Source organism: Pan paniscus, chromosome 2 (genome assembly GCF_029289425.2).
Source record: "Pan paniscus chromosome 2, NHGRI_mPanPan1-v2.0_pri, whole genome shotgun sequence".
Lineage (NCBI taxonomy): Eukaryota > Metazoa > Chordata > Mammalia > Primates > Hominidae > Pan > Pan paniscus.
The window spans coordinates 52,831,179-52,856,163 of NC_085926.1; the positions used below are offsets into that span (position 1 = coordinate 52,831,179).

At 49.9% G+C, this 24,985-nt stretch overlaps 1 protein-coding gene across 2 annotated transcripts in view; it reads right to left on the reverse strand.

Moving 5' to 3' along the window:
* Positions 1-379: 379 nt before the first annotated feature.
* STIMATE (STIM activating enhancer) overlaps positions 380-24,985 on the reverse strand; it is a 60,853-nt gene continuing 36,247 nt past the window's right edge. For both annotated transcript variants that reach the window (XM_024928449.4, XM_024928450.4), the window contains 7 exons: positions 19,080-19,128; positions 16,288-16,383; positions 13,458-13,579; positions 8,490-8,602; positions 7,380-7,457; positions 6,469-6,618; positions 380-4,257 (listed from right to left, as the gene is read on the reverse strand). In XM_024928449.4, the coding sequence (XP_024784217.2) occupies positions 4,141-4,257; positions 6,469-6,618; positions 7,380-7,457; positions 8,490-8,602; positions 13,458-13,579; positions 16,288-16,383; positions 19,080-19,128 (725 nt within the window). In that variant the 3' untranslated portion in view covers positions 380-4,140. The remainder of the gene's footprint in view (positions 4,258-6,468; positions 6,619-7,379; positions 7,458-8,489; positions 8,603-13,457; positions 13,580-16,287; positions 16,384-19,079; positions 19,129-24,985) is intronic.

Consider the following 24,985-nt stretch of genomic DNA (forward strand, 5'->3'; position numbering starts at 1 on the left):
CACTAGTTCCAGGGGTGCCCCTGCAGATGGCACCTGATGCTGCGGCTCTGCCCAGGGACCTCCTTCCAGCCCCGCAGCCTCAGGGACAAGGATGTGGGCTACTCACTGCTTATACTCTACCTCCCCAACACGATGTTCTCCTCAGAGACAGACTTGCTTTAATTCTCACTAGCGAAGAAGTGGAGATGGACATGGCAAGAGCATGTTTGGCTTTTCACTGGGCAGTTGCTGGCTCCCACTCCTGCCATGAGGCTTCGTAAGATTCCTTCTCACTCTGGTCCCTGGAGAGAACCTTCTAATTCACAGGGGAATCTTTTTTGACCCTGCCAAGCTGTTTCAACTCCAGAGAACCCACAACCAACAACCACAAATGTGATGGTTTCTTTTTAAAAAAAACTGTAATAAGATGCCAAACTTTATTGTAAACCATTTTACAATGTAAGTACATCATCTTCTCTTTCATTTCAAAAAAACGTTTCCATGAATCCTACCACCACCGATTAAGCACCCCCACTGGATGGCTGCTGAAGTGGGCCATGGTTTTTCTTGCATAGGTCTGACTTCTAACAAACTTCAGGAAAAGAAAAATCAAATTTAAAACAACCCAACCAACCAACCACCAACCAACCCAGGAGCTCAAGGTGCTTGTGGCAAGTCAGACCATAAGTCCCTTACCAAAAGCCAAGCCCCTCAGAGCTGCTAATGTTTCACGAAGTAAAACAGAGAGCTCTGCACTCTTAGCTGCAAGCGTGTGAAACTTCTAAAAGCCAGCCCCACATTCTACGAGGCAGCTGCTCTGGCCAGTGGGAAGCTCCTTGCACTGCCTATCTTAGCCTGGCTGCGAAAAGGCCAGTGAACTGCAAGGGCAGAGTGAACTGCCAGCTGGGCGCTGCTCCCTCCAGGGTTCTGAGGCAGCCTTTGGACATAAACTTGGGGCTGCACCCTACAGGCTTACACTGTCTAAGGGAAGTCACAGCTTGGATTTGAGCCTTTTAATATTTTCCCTGAAGAAAGAGGCATGACAGGTGACATTAACCCATGACTCCCTGTTGCCAGGGAGGGCACAAGTTAAAGCTTGAAGAAGGAGGCCACCAGCACGGCTGAGGGGCCACAGACCCTCCTCTTGCATGTGTGCAAGCTGAGTAGACCAAGAAGCCACCACCACCTGGATCTCACTAACATCTCCCCTTGCCATTGTCAACAACCCTCTGACAGCAAAAGGAAGTAACAGTACCAACCACCTCTTCCATTTGGATATGACAGTTCTACCTCATTAGTTTATTTCCAATAGTTACAAGAAATTTGTTCATGACCTTGACTTGCAAGGTTCTACCACAGGTGGCTTGGCTGAGGTCCAGATTTGGACAAATCAGATTGATAGCACACAATATCCAGCCAACGTCCCACCATTTCTCAACACGGTGATGGATGCCATGTGGCCAGGTGAAGAGCTGCACCTCGTAAGGCACCTTGGAGCAGGTGGAGAGGAAACTCATCCCAGGGAGGGAGGGCAGCTCGGGAGGAAGTCCTGACCACAGCCCTCTGATCTGCTCTCATGGGATGGTGCACCACGGAAGAGCCCCCAGTGACTGCAGGAGGCACTCCTGGGGATACAGATTTGTGTGTGTACATGTGTGTGCACGTGCGCGTGCACACACACACACAAACACACAAGAAAGGGAAGGCCAAACACGAGAGGTGTCCTATGGTCAGACACCCTATTAGACCCCCGTCCCCTGGTCAGCCAGCCAGCTACTAGCCACAGCTCAGAGACTAAAGCCCTTTCTGAAAATCAGGATACAGGGAAAACCCACCACTCCTCAGCTACCTCTTTGTTCCCCAAACCCTCTGCTCACTGGGAAGTGGGCCAAGCCTTCAGATGAGACCATCTGAGGTCTATATAACCCAGGGTTTGTTTCACAGCTTTCATAGATTATGGCTCTCCTATCCCCTGCCCTGTCTGGAAACATTAGGAGCTCAAGACTGAACATGAAGCTCCAATTGTGAGCTCCAGGAAGGTGGAAGAAACAGCTGCAGGCACAGGTTGTTCAAACCAAAATGAAACAGGAGGGGAGGAATTAGAACTGAGTCAGTGATGCCATGAGGGAATGACCGTCCTGTCAGGAACATGAGTCTTGGTCTTCCTAAATTCGACTGAGAATGGCCTGGTTCTAGCCACTCTTCCCCACTAGAGAGCTGCTGGGGAAATACTGGCTACCATAGCTGTGGATGGGAGGGAGCACAAAGTCAATCCGAGCAGGAATGACACCAGCAAAGTTGCCTCCTACTGTAGTTACAGTCCCTGCTCCTCTCAGCACCCTGGCTCTGCACTCCTGGTGGAAGATGGGCTGAGAAGGCCTGCCTGATGCTCGCCTTCAAGTCCAGGACAGGTAGGGCTCTGAGAGGCAGAGGGCAGTCCCAGGGTACCTGGTTTAACAGCTGGGTTCATGCGCCACAATTCGGACCCAATGTGCTTAAGTGAAACACGTGCTCATGCAGGTCTAAAAGGAAGGTCCTAAGTGGAGTGGCCTCCTCTGCACTTGTCTCACTTGAAGTCCAGGATGTCTCCCTTCTAGCTCATCACACCTTAGCAGTGTGGCTTCCTGTTCCTAACCATCCGTGGCTGCCTCTGAGCTTGACAAACCACCGAGCAGTGCCCCGACCTTGCTGCTTCCACAGCAGGGAAACGGCTGGGGTCAGCCCATTCCACAGTCACTCAGCAAACTCCCAAAACCACAGGGGCCTGTGGCCATGCTGAGGAGTAGTGACCATTCCCCAGGGAGGGGACATGGCCTAGAAGCACCTTGCCCTGCCTGTGGTTTAGAGAGTGAGCTCTCTCACCCCTGCCTCCCTTAGCCACCTCAGCTTTGGAGGGTGAGAAAAACAGGATCACTTTGTGAGGCACATGTTCTCCAGAATGCTGTGCAAAACAAATAGGTGACACTAGGATGACAGGTACCAGGGCAGCAGGAGAGGAGGCTCCTGGTGCTGAGTCCAGAGGCTGGCTCTGAAGGCTGCAGCAGTGGGGGCTGGGAGGCCAAGACCACTTTAAACCGTGATTGGAGGCTCTGCAGACAGGCAGACTGCACAGGAGTCTGGTAGTCTTGGGTCCTCTGGAAACAAAGACCTCTTAGCTAAGCTCCTTTCTTGGTCAAATTTAACTAAGATCTCTAATCTGCCAGCAGGAATGCTAGAGCTCGTGGGCCCTGGGCAGAGCCTTTCCTGTTCCACACTCTGCAGCTCCTGGATCTGCATCCAGACCAGCTGCTCCAAGCTTGGGTCTGACCTTCACAGAACCATTGGGTTTGCTGATTCTAGAGAAGGGCCATCCTCCTTCCCTCCCCATCATTTGTCTCATCTTATCATAGGGCATCATCTAATAATATTCCAAATAAAAAACTCCCGATTTTTCCTCCTGCCAGCCCACACCCCATGAAAGGCAAATAAACCCATTTCTTTGGGGACTAAAAAGAGTTTTTAAATACAATAGTATGAAAATATAACTTAAAAATATAAAAGTCAAACAGCATACGGAAGACTTAAAAATCTCTGTTTTGCCCATTAGTCCCGTAAGTACTTTGTAGGAAATAAACACATACCCCCAACCTGGTATCACTGTCACAACTCATAAAACCAGCTTCAGAAATCAATAGTTACAAAAGCCATTTCGAGTAAGAAAGCATTCCGGTTCCAACTTGGTCAACGAGTCACTTTTAGCCCGAGGGTGTTACGTGTTCGCACTGCCCACAGCCACGGTGAGGAGACTCACCCACGGTCTGTGTGCCTGTGCTTCCTTCCACCTTGCCACTCGGTGGTCGGACACGGGGCAGGGCCTCAGGTCCCTCACAACACTGTCTGGGACGACAACAAACAAACACAGCTCCTTCCTTGCATATTTGGTCAGTGTTTGTAGTGCAACTGAATGGGGACCTCCAGCCGCCAGTGGCCCCCTCGGGCGCTGGCTCCTCTTCCCTCTTTTTAAGTCACAGTAGTCTGGGGGCAGGCGAGAGCGGGCAGAGACAGCAAGAGGAGCAGAGGTAGAAAGGAAGGGCAGAGAGAGGGTAAGGAACGATGCTGCGGGATGACCTCTGCACACCAGCGGCTGCGGGGCCCTCCCGTCACCCCCAGCATGGGAATGTGTCATACGGGTAGCCCAAAGCGGTGCTTCTTTTTCTTCACAGGCTTGAGGGGGGTCAGTCTGCGGAGGTCCTCCTCCACGTCGGACTCCTCCATCTCATCATCCGCTGAGATCAGGATCTGAGGCAGTAGAGAGGCAGGGCCTGAGTCACCCCCAGCAGGGCCTTCTTCATTTGCCCTCCCTGGACCCTGGGCCCTTCAAGTCTCATGTTTTTTTTTTTTTTTTTGGACAGAGTCTCACCCTGTCACCCAGGCTAGAGTGCAATGGCACGATCTCGCCTCACTGCAACCTCTGCCTCCTGGGTTCGAGTGATTCTCCTGCCTCAGTCTCCTGAGTAGCTGATTACAGGTACGTGGCACCATGCCTGGTTCGTTGTTTTTTTTTTTTTTTTTTTTTGCTACTTTTAGTAGACATGAGGTTTCACCATATTGGCCAGGCTTGTCTCAAACTGCTGACCTCAAGTAATCCACCTGCTTTGGACTCCCAAAGTGCTGGGATTACAGGCGTGAGCCACCATGCCTTGCCAAGTCTTAATGTTTCTTTACAAGAGAGTGAGGGGAAGCTCCCTGTACTCAATGAGACGTGCTAGCCTCCACAGGCCATGTTCACTCCAAGGACACTCATGGGCTACTGAAGCCAGCACTGAGTCTACAGACCCCCTTCCTCTGCTAATGCTCCCCACTTCTCAGTCCACCTCCAGGGGAACCGACCTCCATCAGGACAAACTCAGCAGGGATCTGCAGCCTAAGGTCACCCTGGCTAAAAAAAGCTCAACCATGACACATGCAGTTGTTGAAGCTGCCTTAAATACTGCAGAGGCAGACTGAAAAGCCTCTTTCAAAAGGAAGAGAAAGCATCTGTGGGCAGGGGGAGTTCAGCGTGGCTGCTCTGAGCCAACTCTGTAACTGCTGAAGACAAACAGCGGCACTTTGCTGTTCTAAGGCCCTGGAATGACTCAGCCATGCAGCTGGGGCAAACACACTCATCCGCTGCCCGCCTGCCTGGCTCCTTAGACCTCTGAATACCAGGGAAAGGTTGGAACCACCTAGGTTGGGATCAGGAGGTCCAAAGCCCACCTGTGCATGGAAACACGAACTCCTATTCTAGGGCAGGGCAGGCAGTCTCACCTCCTCTTCCCTGCACTGTTCCCTTGCGGGGCTTCCTGCCTCTAGTCTCGGTCCCGACCACCACACTCCCACTGCTCCTCACCGCCTGTACGAGCACATCCCAATGCCTCAGCCTGGATCACAGGGCATTGCCGATCTAGCTCAGCCTGTGCCTCACTTCTTGTCCTTCTGTCCTATGCTCCAGAATACAAGCCACAGTGCATTTCACACTATGGCCCAGACACCAAACCATGTGACTGTGAATGCTCATGAGCTGCTGCTTCTGCCCATAACACTGTTTGCCACTCACCTAATGTTCACCAAGCTCTCATATGACAGGTGCTGGCCAGATTCTAGAGACAAGCACCTAGAGAAGACACGGCTTCCCCTCTGTCCTACTATCTATTCGTCTTCTGAAACTCCCTCCAGGCTGTCCCAGGGCCCTCGTTGGGTTCTGCCTATGCCTCAATCTTAGAACATATTACGGTGTCATGACGAAATACTTATGTGTCCACCTGCACCTCACCCACGTGTCTGACAGCCTCTCCGGGGAAGACGTTCGTCTCAGCTTTTCTGCAGCTCCCACCTGCACACTTCCTAGGCCTCCCATGCCTCCCACGAGCTGGCCCTGCACACAGATGTGGGGTGAGTGCTGCGGGGCCGCCAGAACACATATCCTGGCCTCAGGGCTGCTATTCATGGCCACCGTTCTTCCCTGAGGTCCAAACCCTTGAACTCAGAAGACCAGAAAATAAGGGGGGGATGAGGTTCCTCCTGCAAGGTCTGGCTACCCCTATATTTTAGAAGTTTCCAGCTGTCTGAGCCAACACTTCCCTTGCTCTTTAGTGTTGGGCAGAGATTCAAATATCCTAATGCTTGAAGATCAACCATTAGGCCCATGACGGTCCTTGCCAGCTCACCAAACGAGGCAGCACTTCCCTCTCCTGTCTGTCATCTCCATTGACAGAGGAACTGTCGCAGGCAAGCCACTCCCATCTGCTCTGCCCTCCTGCCCTAGGCAGGCCCAAGGGACAGTGGGAATGGGTCCTGGCTGGACAGAGCTGTCTGCCCCTCGCTCATCTCTGGCTCAGCCTCTTCTCCTGCCCTCTGGCTCGCACTGTGACTCAGCACTCAAGGGAAGAACATACACAAACATGAGACCAGAGACCCCCTTGGGCCAGCGATACGACGGCTTGGGCCCTTGGAGAGTCAGGGAGGCCCTACCTCAGACTCAGACTCCTCGTGGGATGCAGCCCTCCGGTAGCGGACCTTGCTCCCATTCCTCGAGTCCTGGTTGGCTCCCCTTTCTTCTAGCTTAGCTTTCGTCTTCCCCTTTCTCATGAGGAAATTGTCCACTACCCAAAACATCAAAGCCTGTGGGAAGGAAAAGTGCAGGTTACTTTGGGATAAACCATTTTTCAAAGCAAAGCCGAACAGCCCCCATCCGCCCACTCCCATTCCAGGTTATAAGATCCAGAGCTATGGAAAGAAAAACCCAATCCAATCACCCTGCTATCTCCCAAAGCTTAGAAAGAGATTCCCAGCCTCCACATCCTCAGGTTCAGTTTTCTGATCAGAGTGTGCAAGGAACGTGCCCTGATGGGTTTTTGTTGTGGTAACTGGGGGGAACAGCCTGTTTGGGGCCTGGAAGCAAGGTCTCTGGACACGCGTTCCAGGCCCCTCCCCACAGACTCCGTGTGGGTGGCCGGCACACCCTGCTGTCATCTGTTTGTCCCAGCTTCCCTCACCACTTCTGTTTCTTAACTTTGAGCCATTGTGCTCGGGAGTTTCTCAAGATCCGTGGTCAGGAATGAACGATGGGTACGTTTGGAACAATCCTGAACTAGAGGCTGGCGCTACACATGGGTGGGGCTTCTTGGTGGGAGGCCCCTCGGCAGGGAGGACAAGACAAAGCTCCCAGGCCCCTCCATCCTGGACGGGAGCCCTGGTATGGGGCCCTGCCTTTTGAGGGGGTAATCCTGCCATTTCCAGGTCTGGGGGTGGGAGAGGTGGCAAATGGTCACGCAAAAAGACCTGAGGGCTACAAAGTGAGCTTTCTGTCAGACTCAGAACTTTGGACAGGAACCCTGCCAGACAGGGAGCAAATCGGGATAAAAACGCAACATGGCACTGACGTTGACAAAGAAGGGGACGATCAGCATGACGATGGCCAGCTTCAAGTCTGGGTTTTCAATGGGATTCAACAGGGCCACCTGTAAAGAGAAGCAGACTCAGTGAGGTAGGGAGAGGCCACAGAGAGTGTGCCTGGGGTGGGTGGGTGGTACCCATAGGCCCTGAGGGAGCCTTAGCTTAAGACGCTTCCTCCAAAGCCCAATGGGAGCAGCACCTCATGCCTAGGGTTCCCAGATGAGACTGTCCACAAGGAACCCTTGGAGACCACATTAAGCATCTGGTGCTTTGGCAGCTTTCCCCTCAGTGTGGACTTGCAAAGTGCAGTGGGCTTACAGCCACCAAGCCAGGGCAAAGCAAGCAGTGCCCACCGGGAGAGTGGAGTGTGGGCTTCAGGGGGCTGGAGGGGTGAACACAGTGGATGCTCATTATAGACACCAGCAATGAGGCCCCAGACCACTTTCTAACAGAAATCCCACACCTCAACCACCCCTAAAAGACAACAGCACTGAAAAGCCTTGGCTTATTTTCTTAAATAAAATCCAAACACAAATAAAACCCAAAGGAGGCCAAGCTGAGCCACTTGTTCTCAAAGCTTCTGGCTGGTCTCATGTGGGCATTCGGGGATGAGGAGTGGGGGTTTATCTACACAGAACTGGGGTCAGAGGGCGGAAGCCACGGTTGGGGAGCCCGTGGGCTGGCCAGGGCATCGGCACACTGAAGGTCACAGACTGTGGAAGCTGCCCGTGGCACCACATGGCTCAGTTAAACTACCAGCCAAGAGAGGTGTGTGACAGGATGTTTGCCGATGTAGAAACATGTATTGTCGCAAGGCCTAAAAACCACCATCAGATGGTAGCAAGCCGAGGGCAGGGACTGTATTTCATTAGTTTTATACATCCCAAGGCTTCATCTAGAACAGACATTTAAAGTGGATGGATGCTAAGAATTGACAAGCTCTTTGGAGTAGTTGCCACATCAGACCAAATCCAGGACACATTCATAGAGTTAAAACAGAAGTTTGGTTTTCTTAGAGTTGGCGTGTGTGGGTGATGGGGAGGAAGTGCTGCTTGCTCAGCGTGGCAAGGAGCTGCTAATGCAGGGACGAAGCAAACCTTTTTCCACTGAAGTATTAGGAGGACGATGAAGACGACAGACTTTTCAAAAATCATGATCACGATGTAAAGAGCGCACTGCCCGACCCAGGCTCCACACTGCAGAGGGTCTCCTGCAGGGACAGGCGGGTGCTTAGTCACATGGGGCCCAGGCATCTGAGTGAGATGATGTCCCCACCCCACTCCCCCACACGCACCCCAGAACCCTGGCTCTAAAGCTCTAAAGGTACTTAATGAGCCCCGCCAAAAGTCCAAAGGATTACCTCATCCTTAACAGACAAATGCAGTATTTTAAATAAAATCAGAGAAATCCTTATTTGAAGATACTAAAATGGCCTTTCTTTTAAGAGATTCTAAGATAGGATTAAAAAGCACTAAAGTTAGGAAGTGCTCATTGCTGGAGCTCAGAAAAGCTGTTCTTTCTGCCGGCTGGCAGCAGAAGCTGTATGAAGCAAGACTGCTATTCTTATCCGTTGTTGATTTTTCCAGTGACGGCGGGGCTGCCCCTCCCTTCTCTGTCCATGAGTGGACTGATGTTTGTGGATGATGAAGCAGGACCCAGTCGCTTTGTCTGTCTCCCACCTCCCCACCTCCCATCCCTTACCCAATTCCCCGGGCCATCCCTGATACCTCAGCCTCTTGAGAGCAGAAACGTGACTCTGGAGGAATTTGGACTCTACCTGTCCAGCATGGGTCACCCCAAACACCTTGGCCAGGGACAAGGAAGTGAAGAGAGAAGTCCTTGGGGCAAGGAGGTGGGAGGGATGGGCCGGGGCCCAGGGCTGTGACAAAGGTCCATCTGGGACCCCTTCAGTCACCATGCTTGAGAAACCGAGGGACCTAATAGTACAAGCTGGGGGATGTGCAGGCCTTGGAATGCCTCCAGGACATTTTGAACGGAGAGAAGACCAGCCCCTCCAGGGAATGATCCTGTGATATGAAGAACCCTAGGGTGGCTCCTGGGAGCCACATAGGCCTCCCCAAAGTGGGAGACCCAGGGGAGAGTGGGATGTGGGAAGGCTGCCTGGGGCTCACCCTGGAAGTTCTGCCAGAGCTGCCTTACCACAGCTGGCCAGAAGAGGGGGTACAGGGTAGCATTTTGGGGGCGGCGGGGGGCGGGAGGCTGGGGGGGTAAAGGCCGTAATCCAGGCTATGAGAAGATAATTTGGTCCAAAGAGAAATCTCCACCTTCTTACTTGGCTTTATTGTTTCTGCAGCAATCCCTGTTTGGGCACCCGTGCTGGAGGCCCACGCCCTGCCCAAGCCTGTCAGCTGTACACAAGGGAATGACTTTATGCAGCTGCAATGGACAAAACACCAGGCCATTCCCTTTTCTGGAAAACCCTGGGAGAAGTGTGGCAGAAACACATCAGTCGCCTCTTCTGAGGTCTTCCTTTCTACTTTCACTTAAGGGATAGGAGACATTTGAGCCAAAAAACCCATTTCATAAGCATAATCCCTCCTTGCTAGGTTGTTAATGAGTTTTGCAATCCTTTTCCTTTCGGTAAGTCACCTAACCTTATCGAGAACAGTTCTCAAAACAACAGATGAACTTATTTGTGAGAAACCATTAAGTAATTAAGTAGGTTTGAGGACAGTTGGACAGAAAGCGCCACTAGGAAATCTCTCCATGAGGACTGGAGTGTTCGGGAGCCAGCGGAGCGCGCGGCACCGCTTATTTACTATGGAAGGATGTCCGCTCGCTCAGTGTGCTCACTCCATCTGCTCTTCAGTTTTAAGTGACTGACAAGGAGGAAAATGCTTTTCCTCCCATACGCCTCACATTGCCCCAGTGTTCTAGGTTTCTGCTACACAACTTAGCTACAGCTGCCTCTTTAGATGCTAAAATAAGAAAGTTCAGAAACGTGAGAAAAGAGAAAAAGCACCTGTGACCCCATCTGGCACACCATTTCCTCTGGGAACCCAGATCTCACGCAGCCACCGTTGGGAGAAGCACACGTGGCTGCTGTGTTTCCTGATTCCTGTTTCACTTGCAAGTCTTTCAAATGTCCCCCACAGTCTCCTCTTTAAAGGACAGACGTGCCAGGCAGTGTTGCATGTCCTGCTTTGTCATTGCTGTTATTGTTTTCTTAGAGATGGGGTCTCACTCTGTCATTCAGACTGGAGTGCAGGGGCATGAACACGGCTTACTGTATCCTCAAACTCCTAGGCTTGAGTGATCCTCCTGCCTCAGCCTCCCAAGTACCTGGGACTAAGAATGCATGTCATGTGCCTGGCTAATTAAAAAAAATTTTTTTTTTTGTAGAGACGGGGTCTTGCTTTGTTTCCAAGGCTGGTCTTAAGCTCCTGGGCTCAAGCGATCCTCCCCGCTTAAGCCTCCCAAAGTGCTGGGAATGACAGGTGTGAGCCACTGCACCTGGACCTTGTGTGTCTTGCTTTTTACTGCAATGAACAACCTCAGGCATGTGGGTGTTTTGTTTGGGTTTAATCATTTCCTCAGTAGAAGTCACAGCAATAGGGGCCAAAAGGAGGGAACACATCTGTGGCGAGAGGCTTTCAAAAGGGAGAGTTTGGCCAGGGACGGGCAGCAAGACCCATGAAGCACCGTGACCCAGATGTCAGGGCTTCCACATGGGAAAGAGTGGCCTGGTAATCAGAGTGCAGACACCATGCGTCACCTGGATCTGGTCTCAACCGCCGGGGCTGTGTGGCTTATTTCCCTGAGTCCCACATTCTCATCAGCAAACTCTTGGCCTTCTCTTCTAGGAACAAAAGACACATCCTAGAAAAATAAGCCCCTCTTCTTCATTTACATGAGAAGAGAGCTGTGGGTACCTCTTCCTCAAATGGATGGGCAGGATAACAGGTGTGGGAGGTGGAATAACAGCCCCACACAGTTGCCTACATCCAAATCCCTGGAACCTGTGAGTGTGTAGCATCACATAGCAAAGGGGAATTGAGGCTGCAAATGGAATTAAGGCTGCTAGTCAGCTGACTTTAAGACAGGGAGAGTGTTCTGAGTGTCCAGGTGGGGCCAATGTAATCACAAGGACACTTTAAAGTGGAAGGCCGCAGGAAGTCAGGGCAACTTGATGTGGGATAAAACCAGCGACTGTTGTTGGCTTGGACGACGGAAGGAGGGGCCGTGAGCCAAGGCTTACAGGCAGACTCTAGAGGCTGGAAAGGGTGAGAAAACAATCTTCCCAGAGGCTCCAGAAGCCAGCCCCATTGACACTGGGACTTTAGCCCAGTGAGACCCATGACAGGCTTCTGAACAAAAAAAGATAATCAACTTGTGTTGTTTCAATTTGTGCCATGAAGTTTGTGGAAATCTGTTACAGTAGCAATAGAAAACAACAGAAATTGATGGAAATAGAAAACAACAGGTAACTGAGCAGACAAGCTATCCTTCCTCAGCCTGGGGAAGACTCAGGATGGTCCCCGCAGCTTTATTTGGAGACATTCTGGCTTGAAGACTCTGGCTCCCAAAGGCAGTGGTGGGATGACCCAGGGGCAGGGGCTGAGGCAGGCCAAGAGATTGAGAAAGAGGCTGAAACACAATCACTGCCTTCTTCCTTTCCATCCACCCTTGGGGATGAAGACAAAATGTGAGGGAACAGCTGGTAGCGTTAATGCTTGGTGTATCCGAACCAGACCTGATCTTCACTCCCAGGTCACTGAGTGGCACCTGACAGACTAGTGGTGACCAGTGGATTCACCTTAGCACTGGTCAGCTATAGTAGAGCTGGGAGCCACGCCTTCTAGAAGGGATCTCAACTGCAAAGGAGTAGTTGTGAGCACTGTTTGTGGGGGTGGTGGGAGGGTTTAGGTATCCTGGTGCAGCAGGCCCAGGCTCCCATAGCCATGCACTGGCTGGGTGAGCTTTGCACGTCACTTAACTCCTTTGGGTGCCCATTCTATAAATGAAGATGATGCTGTGCTGGTCCCCCGACTGTGGTCCATTTCTGTTCTGCAGCTGAGGATTCAATGACTCGCAGCTTCTCAGAAGCCTTCCCTGGAGCCATAGGAGGCACAAGCTGTGTGTTGGACACTATCTTAAGTCAGTGACTCATCAGGCATCAAGTAACGGGGCTAAGAAAAGCCCTGCCCTGAGCTCATCTCCCCTCAACGGAGACAAACAATTACTTAACATTTCTGGAAATACCCAAGGTACTCATAGCCAGCTCCATGAATTGGCTCCCCTTTTAAACTGTCAGTGCCTTGTGAATCTTCAGCCATCTAGAAGTGAGTGGCCCTTGAGCCCACAGCCATGAGCTCTTTGGGAGGCATGACCAGGACAGGAGAGTGGGGATCCCAAATTCCATCCGCTCTCCCTCCCTCTTGTCCTCTGTGGCCCTCTCAAGGCAAAGGCTCCACTGATACTGCTCCACCTGGAAGAGGAGCTTCTGTCTGCAGACACCTGGGGCCAGCTGTGAGGGTGGGAGAGAGCTGATGTTACCCCTAACTCTGTCCTGAAACCTCAGAGGGCAGTGAGGGCCTGAGGAAGGTGCCCTCCAGTACCAGCCGTGTGGAATGGCCTAGCAACAGGACAAGCACAGATGTGCAGCAGAAAGAGGGGCAGGGCTTGCCACCTCGTTATTGAACACCTTCAAAAAATGAGAGCTGCCCCATCTCTTTAACCTGGTAGGCAGGTGATGTGAGCTCTACAGGAAGCTTGGCAGAACGAAGAGTCCCTGCGGGCCTGTGTGTGGGACTGCTGGTGTCTTCCATTAGAAGGAGCAGACATTCAGCCCTCTCTCTGTGTCTAGTGTCTCCTGCCTCCTGCCACCTTCCCTGCCATAAGGTGAGGGCCTTGGTGGTAAAGCAGGCACCCACACCCACAGGAGGGTGTGCTCAAACCCAGAACAGCCCCCTCTACCACACAGAGAAGACAATGGCAGCTCCCCAGCCATTTCTGGATCTGTTTGCCTGGTGGGCCGCAAGGGGCAAGGAGCAGAGACCTCCAGCAGTTCCCTCACGCCCTGTCCAGCATCCACAGCATATTACCATATTCGCCGAAGCGCAGGGACTCCCACTGCTGCCACTCCACCAGGACGCTGACGGCGCGCACCCCCACGTAGATGAGCAGCATGCCCACAGTGGCGTCCAGGAGGAAGTTGATGAGGTACCTGTGAGGACAGGGCACATGCATGGTCACGGCAGAAGCCACGGGGCCAGAGGTCATGGCTGATGCAGGGTGGCCTGAGGGAAGCGGATGGACCCAGCATTTGTTTGGGCCCATTCTGGGGGCGGGGAGCCCTCATGTGCCAGTGTAGCTGTCACTACCATGTGCTGAAGCTCATCAGGAGTGCGACCACCCGAGGGAGGTGAGTGAGGGACAAAGACACTTTAAAACTGCCAGTGCTGGCTGCGCGCGGTGGCTCACGCCTCTAATCCCAGCACTTTGGGAGGCCGAGACGGGTGGATCACGAGGTCAGGAGATAGACACCACCCTGGCTAACACGGTGAAACCTGTCTCTACTGAAAATACAAAAAAAAATAGCTGGGCGTGGTGGCGCGCACCTGTAGTCCCAGCTACTCGGGGGGCTGAGGCAGGGGAATCACTTGAACCCGGGAGGTGGAGGTTGCAGTGAGCTGCGATCGCACCACTGCACTCCAGCGTGGGTGACACAGCAAGACTCTGTCTCAAAAAAACAAAACAAAACAAAACAAAACAAAAACCTGCCAGTGCTTCTGCCAGGCGAAGGTTCAATGGAAGACAGAGTACCTGGAAGCAGCCAGGGAAATCAACAGGAAACAGAACTTAACTGATGACAGAAACACCTATGCAATAATTCTGCTCACTCCCTGACAGTCCAGCCCAGGAGGCCCAGAACAGTGCTGCTGCACCAGAGAGGTTCAGGAAAACAGCCTCTCGGGTTTCGCAGACAAAGAGGACAGGGCAACATGGCCTTTGCCCATCCCCATCTGCAGTCAAGGATAAGTAATATTTTTACACTGTTTTTTTCTTTTTTTGAGACGGAGTCTCCCTCTATTGCCCATGCTGGAGTGCAGCGGTGCAATCTCAGCTCACTGCAGCCTCCGCCTCCTGGGTTCAAGTGATTCTCCTGTCTCAGCCTCCCAAGTAGCTGGGATTACAGGCACCCACCACCACACACAGCTAATTTTTGTATTTTTAGTAGAGACAGGGTTTCATCATGTTGGCCAGGCTGATCTTGAACTCCCGGCCTCAAGGGATATGCCCACCCTGGCCTCCCAAAGTGTTGGGATTACAGGCCTGAGCCACCGTGCCCGGCCTACACTTTAAAGAGCAAGCTTTACTCCCCATGGGAAAAGGCAAGATAACTGGGGGATTGAGAGGAGGAGGCTCTGAAGGGCATACCACATGAACTGTGTTCTTGTACGGTCTGTTTCCATCCGACACAAAATTTTTTCTCTCACCAAAGAAAGGCCCTTTTCCACTCACCCTCTCTTGAGGGCCTTGTACCCAGATCCAGCTGAGCACTGCTGACCACAAGCTCCAGCTCTCCATGGTAGACAGAGTGGGAGACAAGGGCACTGGGTCCAGTACTGACCCTCTGCGATACCATGTGGCTCTGAAATCCTTGCAGGTAAGCTGCAGGACACCACACACTCCAGGCGTGGTGAGCTTTCCAGTTGCTGAGGCTTGAGACATTTTGTGTAGTCTCACAGCCTCCTATCCTGGGCTGGAGCTTTGGTGATGTGCACACAGCACTCTGATGCCAGAGGGCGCAGTCTGTGCTAGGGTAGGTCAGCAGGAAAACCAGTGCAAAGAGGGAGGGGGCATTTCTCCTGCCTGCCCTTCCTCTGTAAAATCACAAGGGGTCACTCTTAGACCAGAGATGGCAGGAGCAGCAACTGCTTGCAAGGCAATTTCCCTCTGGCCTGAGGCTATGCTGCTCTCAGATACTTTAATTTGTGTCCAAAGCATCTCACACCTGCGAGAACAAGGACATGTGATGTACATACAGACCTTACTTTCATTCATTCACTTAGCAAACATTTACAAGCCTACTGTGTGCCATGCCTTGGGAATAAAGAGAGAAAGTTCTATGTTCCATCCTCAACACAGATGATTCTGACAGACAGCAAAGCATCATGTGGGCCCTGGAAGCCAGACTGGCTGGGCTCCATGACTCCTGAGCGGTGTGAACTTACAGTATATATAACCTCTCTGTGCCTCAGTTCCACCACTGTAAAATGGGGATGATCAAAGTCTCCATTAATATATGGCAGGCTGCTATGAGGACGAAGGGAGGCAGAAGATGGGGCCAGGATGAGGTAGGCAAGCCTCCTCTGCCACTCCACCTGCTAAGAGAAGCACTATGTGGGTGCCATCAGCAAGGAGGACAGAATATCATGGCCGGATTGAGGTCACAGACGGATTGCTCTGGGGGCTGCATGGAAGGCACGTTGCAATGATAAGGTGGAAGAGGTCAATGAGGGTCAACAACAGTTTTGACCCTGAATGGCTGACGCCACAGAGAAGCCCTGGTGTGTCCTGGTTCCAGCGCAGAGACACTCCTGTAGGGCATTATCCTTCCTTGCCAGGGGCGGCTTGGAAACTGGGAGACATAAGGACACTAGAAAATCAAAGGACAGAACTTGGATTGATGAACAGAAAGCGAGTGCATGGGGAAAGTGTCACCACGCAAAGCCCTACAAGCCAACTGATAGCTGTGTATGTGAGCTCCAGGACAGCTTGTACAGGATGGTCTCTCAGAGGAGCACAGAGGAAAAGGGGAGCACCCTCTCCCCAAGCCAGAGGGAGCAGGACAAGCAGCAGAAAGCAAGGCCAGCCTATATTTTCAATGGAGGGGCAGCTGATGTTTGCACTCAAATAGGGAACACTTACAGTGAACAAGGGTCCTCTTCAGTGAGATCTGCTAGGTATACATTTGCAAAGTGGATGAACAGCATTCCTATGGCTTGTTTGGAAGTGTCTAAAAACCTGTACAAAATAAACCAGCACTGCTTATTAGCCTGACAGGAGCGCAATATCCAATTTGAGGAAAACGAGAAGACTGAAACAGGAAGAAAGCCACCCCAACCTTCCAATCACTGGTTATCTCTTCCTGGGGCCTTGAGCACTAACTCAGGCTTGGCATCTCAGCCACCTTTCAAAGCCTTCAATAACACTGCCTTCGAAATCCCTAAAAGGTCAAGGATTGATATTTAAAATATGTTTTAAATTTTTTTCTTACTTCAAAATAAAATGCTCAATCGCTGCTTTGTGATGAAGCCCAAGGTGCCTCTATTTTAAAGAGCTCCCATTCAACTTCACTCACAATGAGCTAAATTATGTGTGAAATTAACAAGACGTGCACAAATCCAGTACTGCAGCTGGATCCCTAAAGAAATTTCAGCTGCTGCCATTTAAACAATGGGCTAGATCAGGGTAGGCAAATTTTTTCTGTAAAGGACCAAAGAATAAATATTTGAGGTTTTGTGCGCCATACGATCTCTGTCTCAATTCCTCAGCCCTGCTGCTAGAGAATGATGCAGTCATAGACACAGCTATTCCAATCATACACACCGGGCCTGCGGGCTGTAGTGTGCCAGCCCCTGGACTAGATGGTAAGCATTTCAAAAAAGAAAAAACAAGGGTGTTAATCTCTGAGAGGAGCTAACCCCGACCCGTGTGACAGGAGCATGGTGGAGACAGCGTGTGCCTTCAGTATGTCCTCCACCACCAGCACCAGGTAGCCACTCTCCTCTGTGGTCGAGGCACCTCTTGGTCATGGCTGTCTCTCACAGCCGCCCAGCTGGGCAGGGTCTCAGGACTGCAGAGATTATCCAGACCAACCCAGCGACGGTGGCTGGAAAATCATTCCCTAGACTCACTGGAAAGGAGGAGTTACCAAAGGACAACGTATGTAAGACTCAAGAGAGCCCCAAAGCTAGGTCTCCACCAGGTCCTGCCCCAGCCCTGAGGTGGGAGTCACACATTCTAAAGTTAACAGGGTTTGAGAAAAATCAACGGGGGGAAAATAAAAAGAATTATCAAATTCGCCAGCAACACGTTTAAGAACAAGTACACGCTTAATAATTTTATCACAGTGATTACTGACGTTTCCTCTGAAGGATAAAATGGCTACTTTGTTAGGAAATGTAGAAGCCCAAGGCAGCCTAAAACAGGCAGCTTCTTGTGGACACAGTGCTGTCTTGAAGAGCTGACTGTATCCTTCCAAGTGATGTATTATTTTGGAGTTTTGTCTTTAGAACCTACTTCTGAAGCTTTACCACCATTTTACGAAGGAAAAATTGTGACTGCAGGATCATAATCTGTGAAATAAATATATGCTTGATGTATATATCAAAGTCTATTTAAGAAATATACGTATTTGGTCTCTGTCCTGGTTTCTGACACAGAGCTCCTAAAACACTTGTAATCTCCTGAGTAACACAGGTGCTAAGAGGAGTTTTTGTTCTAGTATTTGGTCTCTGGCCTTGGTCCTGATACGAGCACCTAAACCTCATGGAATTTCCCGGAAGACAGGAGCCTTTTGCTCTAATGAATCAAGTCTTAGTGGGCTCCTAGATAGCTTCAGGATGGGGCTAGTCACCAAAAGGACCAAGTCATGATTAGAAACTTAGAACTTTCAGCCCTAATCCCCCACCCTCCAGGGAGAAGGGAGGGGCTGGAGACTGAGTTAACAATCAATCATGCCTACATGATGAACCCTCCATAAAAATCCCTAAACAATGGGATTTGGAGCGCTTCCTGGCTGGTGGACACATCCACGTGCTGGGAAGGGGGCACACCCCAACTCCTGTGCTCAGGACACTTCTGGACCTCGCCCTATGCACCTCTTCATCTAGCGTTCATCTGTGTCCTTTATAATACATCAGTAAATGTAAGTAAATGTTTCCCTGAGTTTTATGAGCCGTTCTAGCAAATTACTGAACCTTAGTGGGGAAGCGGGGGTTGTGGGAACCCCTGACTTTATAGCAAAGTTGGACAGAAATGTGGATACCCTGAGGACCCCACTACTTGCAACTGGCATGAAGAAGGGGGCAGTTTGTGGGACTGAGCCCTTAACCTGTGGATTCTGTTCTAACTCCAGGTAGTTAAGTGTCAGAAGTGAATTAAATTTTGGGACACCCAAGTGGTATTTGCAGAGTTGGAAAGCTGGTTGATGCTGGGGGAAGAAAACCCTCATATATTTGGTGTCAGAAGTATTTTGAGTAGAGAAATAGTTTTCCTTTATGCTAGGACCAAGAAAGACTCGTTTGGAGAGAGGAGCGTTTATATGCTATGTTTGATCTCCAAATTTAGGTTAGTTTTTGCTTGCACATACAGAACACAGAATCCAGGAATTTAAACCAAATCTAACAACAGGTAGACATAGATGAAGGAGCCAGCATCGGGGACTGATGTATTTGTGTATCTTCCATCTTCTAGAAGTGGAAGCAGAGTGATTCTAAAATAAAGGTAGGATCAAAAGTTACCTGGAGAAACAAAAATGCTTTCATAATATACACAGTTCCTGATTAATTTAATTCAGGGATTCCACATACATTATATTATGTATCATTTCTCACATTCCATGCCCTCCCCACTCCAACACCATACCCCACCCCCAGCCCCAAGACCCCCAACATAGTCAAAAGCACTCCAGAATGAACTAATACCTAAACACATACCATATCCTCCACGGACGTCTTTCATGCTTTGGTTCTCTGAAGCGTTTGACTGAAAGAAAAGGCAGACATCAGTAGTTTTCCAAAGAAGTTACATAAAGCAAGATGCACATAACAAGCTGGGTTATCAGTCTACTCACTGTGTGTATAACCAAGGTAATACACACACTCTTTTAACATGTAACAACATACAGTAAGCCCTGCGAAGGTCACTGAGGTCCTGTGTTGCTGATGATTGGTATGGACTCTTTAGAACTGGACACTTAGGGAGAAGGACTCCTCATAGCATGTGGAAAACTGTATTTTTCCCTTTGTGACACACAAGGCTCACTCAGATAAGGATTGGTAATGACAAAGTGGAACGCAGCTGCTTCTAACTTCAGGATGTGCTCTATCCAAGGACAAATCCATCATCAACTCAAACGTTTACTGAGTGCCTACTCCAACCCAGTCACTAAGGATACAAAGGTAAAACCAGTTGTCTTGCAACCAGGGGGCTAGACACGTACATATCACATACGGTGTGACACGTGCTAGAGAAGAGTGAAGTCTGTCGCAGAATGATGGCACAAGGGAAGGATGGCCAACCCCGCAGTGGGGACCGAAGTGTTTGTGTATCTTCCATCTTCAAGCGAAGAAGAGACTTTACTGATGGGGGACGGTCAAGCCAAGCCCTGAAGGTTGGGTAAGAATTTGGCAAATGGATCAGGGAGGGGAGAAAAGATACGTTCTGGGAAATATCACAAGCCAACAGGTACAGGGACAAAGCATGGCAGAATGTGTCTGGCCTCATTTAATTTGGCTTTAATACAATAGGTAACAAGAGAACCTCCTGGAGGAGCAGCAGGTAACAGGGTGACAAATTGAGCAGGGGCCAAATGAGGGAGGGTCTTGAATGCTGGGCCAAGGAAACTAGAATGAATCCTGCAGGAAAGGAAAAGCCAGGGAAGAGTTCTAAGCAAAGTCAAAGACACGTTGGGACTAAGTTTTAGAAAGGCAGCTCTATGGCCAGGTGTGGTGGCTCATGCCTGTAATCCCAGCACTTTGCGAAGCTGAGGCGTGAGGATTGCTTGAGCCCGGGAGTTCGAGACCAGCCTGGGTAACAGAGTGAGACCACGTCTCTACAAAATATTTTTTAAAAAGTAGCCGTGTGTGGTGGCGCACACCTCTGGTTCTAGCTACTCCGGAAGCTGAGGTGGGAGGATCACTTGAGCCCAGGAGGTTGAGGCTGCAGTGAGCCAAGACTGCACCATTGCACTCCTGTCTGGGCAACAGAGCAAGACTCTACCTCAAAAAAAAAAAAAAAAAAAAAAAGAAAGAAAAGAAAAGAAAAGCAAAGCTCTGTTAATTGAGCAGACAGTGGATGTCTGGGCACTCATTCAGCAACAACCTGATTGGCCTTGGATAGCAAAGAACTTGCCCAATTTACGTCTGAACCTTGGGTCTGTAGACACGATGGCCTGAACAAGAGGAAATGGAAAGTTTTGAAGCTACGTATCCTCCATTGAGGTGCTAGGCAAGTACTTCCACAATGATTCTATCTACTAAAACAAACACTGAAAGTGCTGCCTGTCTGATACTTTCCCACAGAAAAGTACCAAGGAAGAAACAGACGCTGTTGCAAGCCCACAGAAAATGCCTTGTTACTCCTGGTGGCGGGCAAGAACCAACTTCTGGCAGAGTCCTGAGCTGCCAGCGAGGGTGCAGGAGGAGAAGGGAGACAGGGAAGGAGAAAATGGTAGGCAAGACAGTAAACCCCACTCTCTGAATAAACACAGGCAGTCTGCATTTGCCAGGCAAGGACTGCCTATACAAAGAATTGCAGTTACAAGTCTGTTTAGAGAGACATGTTGAGAGAGAGAGATCAACGAGCAGGTGAAGTTGTGAGGAGGTCTGTCATCTCTTTGACACATCACAGATCCCAAACCTCAACAACGCCAGAGAATATGGAGTCGAGGCCAAGAGGTTCTGCTTGCCTGAACAGCTCTTGGAAGCAGGAGGCCCCTTCCCTTAAGCATGCCAGGTCTCATTTGGGGGCTGGAACTCAGGAAGGAGACACGAGAAAACTAGGCCAGGACAAAACTGTTTGGAGGGAATGCCCCCAGTCAGGGCCAGAGCCACTGCATGCTCATTTCTCCTTCTGCTTCAGGGGAATCTGTCCCCATCACTGTAAAATAAAGTACATCAAATATATCCTGAGGGGCATGTCCTTGTTCCTAGGCGATGCATGCTGAAGTAACAGAGTGGCTGCAATTTACTTCTGAGTGGTTTGGGGGAATATATTATACATTATAATTATGTATAATAAATGTATTACATTATAAATGGTTTTATAATTATAAATAATACAACAAATTATATAATAAATCTTACAATTATATTATTTTATATATATATATATAGAAAGAGAAGCAAATGTGTTATTATAGGCTGAATTGTGCCCCCACCTCCAAAGTCATCTGTTGAAGTCCAAACCCACAGCACCTCAGAGCGAGACTATTTGGAGACCAGGCCTTTGAAGGGTAATTAAGGTTTAATGAGAGCTTTTTGGCGGGCCCTAATCCAATGACTGGAATCCTTATAAGAGGAGGAGATTAGGACACAGATGTGTGAGTGCAGCAAGAAAAGACCATGCAAGAACACTGAGAAGATCGTCATCTGCAAGCCAAGGAGAGAGGCCTTGGAGGAAATCCAACCTGCTGACACCTTCATTGCGGTCTTCCAGCTTCCAGAAACTGTAAGAAAATAAGTGTCTATTGTTTAAGCCACCCAGTCTGTGATATTTGGTTATGGCAGCCTGAGCAAACGAAAACATGTAGCATCACAATCCTGGTGAACCTAGATGAAAGATATTTGGCTATTCATTACACTATTATTTAGGCTTTTCTGTAAGTTTAATATTTTTTGAAATAAAAAGTTTGAGGAAAAACATCCCAGAAGAATGAACTAGTGTAACCATTCAAAGGTCAACATGGGCTGGGTGCAGTGGCTCACACCTGTAATCCAAACTTAAGGAGTGGATTGCTTGAGCCCAGGAGTTTGAGACCAGCCCGGGCAACACCGTGAGACTCCATCTTTACAAAAAACAAACAAAATAAGCTAAGTGTCTTGACGCATGGCTGTGGTCCTAGCTACTCGGGGAGGCTGAGTTGGGAGGACTGGTTGAGCCCAGGAGGTTGAGGCTGCAGTGAGCTATCGCATCACTGCATTCCAGCCTGGGAAAGACTGTCTCAAAAAAATTTAAAGAAACAAAAAACAAAGGTCAACTTGGCAATATCTATCAAAAATTTAAATGCCCATACTCCTTTAATCTGCAATGAATGCACTGCCAGATCCATGCTATACAAGTATTATTGCAGGTGTGTCAGGATGTATAGGAATATTCACTGCAATACTGTCGTAGCTGAAACTGAAGCCTGTCGGTATGGGGTTAGGTCCATATGACACAGTACATACGTTCAATACAATACTAAGCAGTTGCTAAAAACGACAAGGTAGGCCAGGCACAGTGGCTCACACCTATAATCCCAGCACTTAGGGAGGCCGAGGTGGGCAGATCACCTGAGGTCAGGAGTTCAAGACCAGCCTGGTCAACAAGGCAAAACCCCATCTCTACTAAAAATACAAAAAAACTTAGCTGGGTGTGGTGGCGCGTGCCTGTAATCCCAGCTATTTGGGAGGCAGAGGCAGGAGAATCACTTGAACCTGGGAGGTGGAGGTTGCAGTGAGCCAAGATTGCACCACTGCACTCCAGCCTGGGCGACAAGAGTGAGACTCCATCTCAAAAAAAATAAATAAATAAAATAAAATAAAATAAAATAAAAAACAATGAGGTAGATCTATATGGGCTAATATAGAAGATTTTCAAATTATATTAATAAATTCTAGAATAATATGCCTACCATGATTCTGTTCATGTCCATTTTGAATGGATATACATTTATGCTGGTATTATGTATTATTTTTTCCTAGAAGAATACATAAGTGACTATTAACAAAGGCTATGCTGGGTGTGATGGCTCAAACCTGTAATCCAAGCACTTTGGGAGGCCAAGGCATGAAGATCGCTTGAGGCCAGGAGTTTGAGACCAGCCTGAGCAACAAAGCAAGACCCATTTCTCCAAAAAAAAAAAAAAAAAAAAATTTTTTTTTTTTTTTTTGCTGGGCATGATGGTATGTACCCGTAGTCCCAGCTACTTGGGAGACTGAGGCGGGAAGGGATTATTTAAGTTTAAGAGTGCCACTGTACTCTACCCTGGGGAACAAAGTGAAACCCTGATTCAAAAAAAAAAAAAAAAAAAAGAAAAAAAGAAAAAAATCCAAGGGCTACTTTTGATTAAAGGAATTATGGATCAAGGAATTCACATTGCTTTTATTTCAGAATTTACAAAAGAAAAGACAAACCTATCTCAGAGATTTGAGCCAATGTAGCAAAGTGGGATGTGGGAGAATCAGTGTGACCTACAGCTGGGCTTCAGACAAGGAATGGAGGAGAATGGTGTGCCCGTGCCTGTGGGTGCCCTGCGACAGCCACATATAGGAGCACCTTTGATCAAGTTCAGAATGGAATCAAATTCTTCTGAATCAGAGCAGAAGTGTGGGGCTCCTGCCTCCTTCCTCTCCACCTCCTATCCCCTTTCCCTAGAACAGTCCAGATTCTTTTTTTTTTTTTTTTTTAAGGAAGAGGAAATACTAAGAGAGCTTCTCCCAGTCAAATTTGGTAAAGGGGGTAAAAAAAAAACAACAGAAAAATTCATTCATCTACCATCATATGTTATTGAGGGGCCTGCTGTGTGACAAGCCCCATTCAGCAGGAGATGAAATGCACAAAACCCTTGCCTTCATCACATCCTAGTAGGGAGAGGAATAACATATGGAGCATGGCAGACAGTGCCAAGCATGGAGGTAAACACAGAGGCAGGTGAAGAGAGAAGAGGGCTGGCATGTGGGGTCTGAACTGTCAGTGAGGAGGTATGAAGGAGAGCCCACGCCCGAGGAAGGTGCAGGCCAAGTCACGAGGGTCTCGGGAAGAGCCGTCCAGGCAGAGGGCTGGAGGACAGCAGGCAGAACAGCAGGGCGTGCGGGAGAGGCAGCTGGACCTCCACCCAGAACCCAGGCTAAGAGCTCCACGTGGGCCTGTGTGTGGTGGCCAGGCAGCTGTAGCCACAGCCCAACAGGCTCCCTCCAGCTGCTGTGCTGAGAGCAGCCCACAGGGATGGTGTGGCAGCAGGGAGCCCACTAGAGACAACCACCCACTCCCATTCACCCCCCGCAGTAACTAGGACCACATGCTGGCACTGACCGGGGCAATAGGAGAGGGGAGAAGAGGTCAGATTCCGGTTGGGTCTTAAATGTTGAGCTGAAGGCTCTGCTGACAGTGGACGTGGGGTGTGGAAGAAAGGATGGCTGGGGCTGACTCAGGAGGTGGGAGTTTACACTGTTCCATGTGGTGGCGGGGGTACTTATCTCCAGGCAACAAACAAGGAGGGGTCTCTGTGTACCTCACAGACAGTAAGCCAGGCACCCTGTCCCACGGAAACAGTTGCGCCCTGCGTGGGCCTGGCAGCTGCTCCTGCAGAAGCCACACCATGCTCAGAGTGGCTCAGGCAGGGTCCTAGGACCACAGACCTTTCTTCATTAGTGGTGCTCTGCAGGATGGAGGGGACTTGCTCAGATGGAGCCAGAGCCAGGAAAGCATAAGCCACCCTTTCTAACACATCCTCATCCCCACACACCCCTGAGGCGGAGGCTGATGGAGGGTAGCAGCCACACCTCAAGTGCAGGTCAGGTTCCCGAACACAGAGCTGGAAGCCAAGGCTGATGGAGTGATTCCTGAAAGAGCCCTACTGAACAGAGAGAGGGGAGAAGGGGGAGGTGGAGACTGAGGCCTGCAGCACTCAGCGGCACTG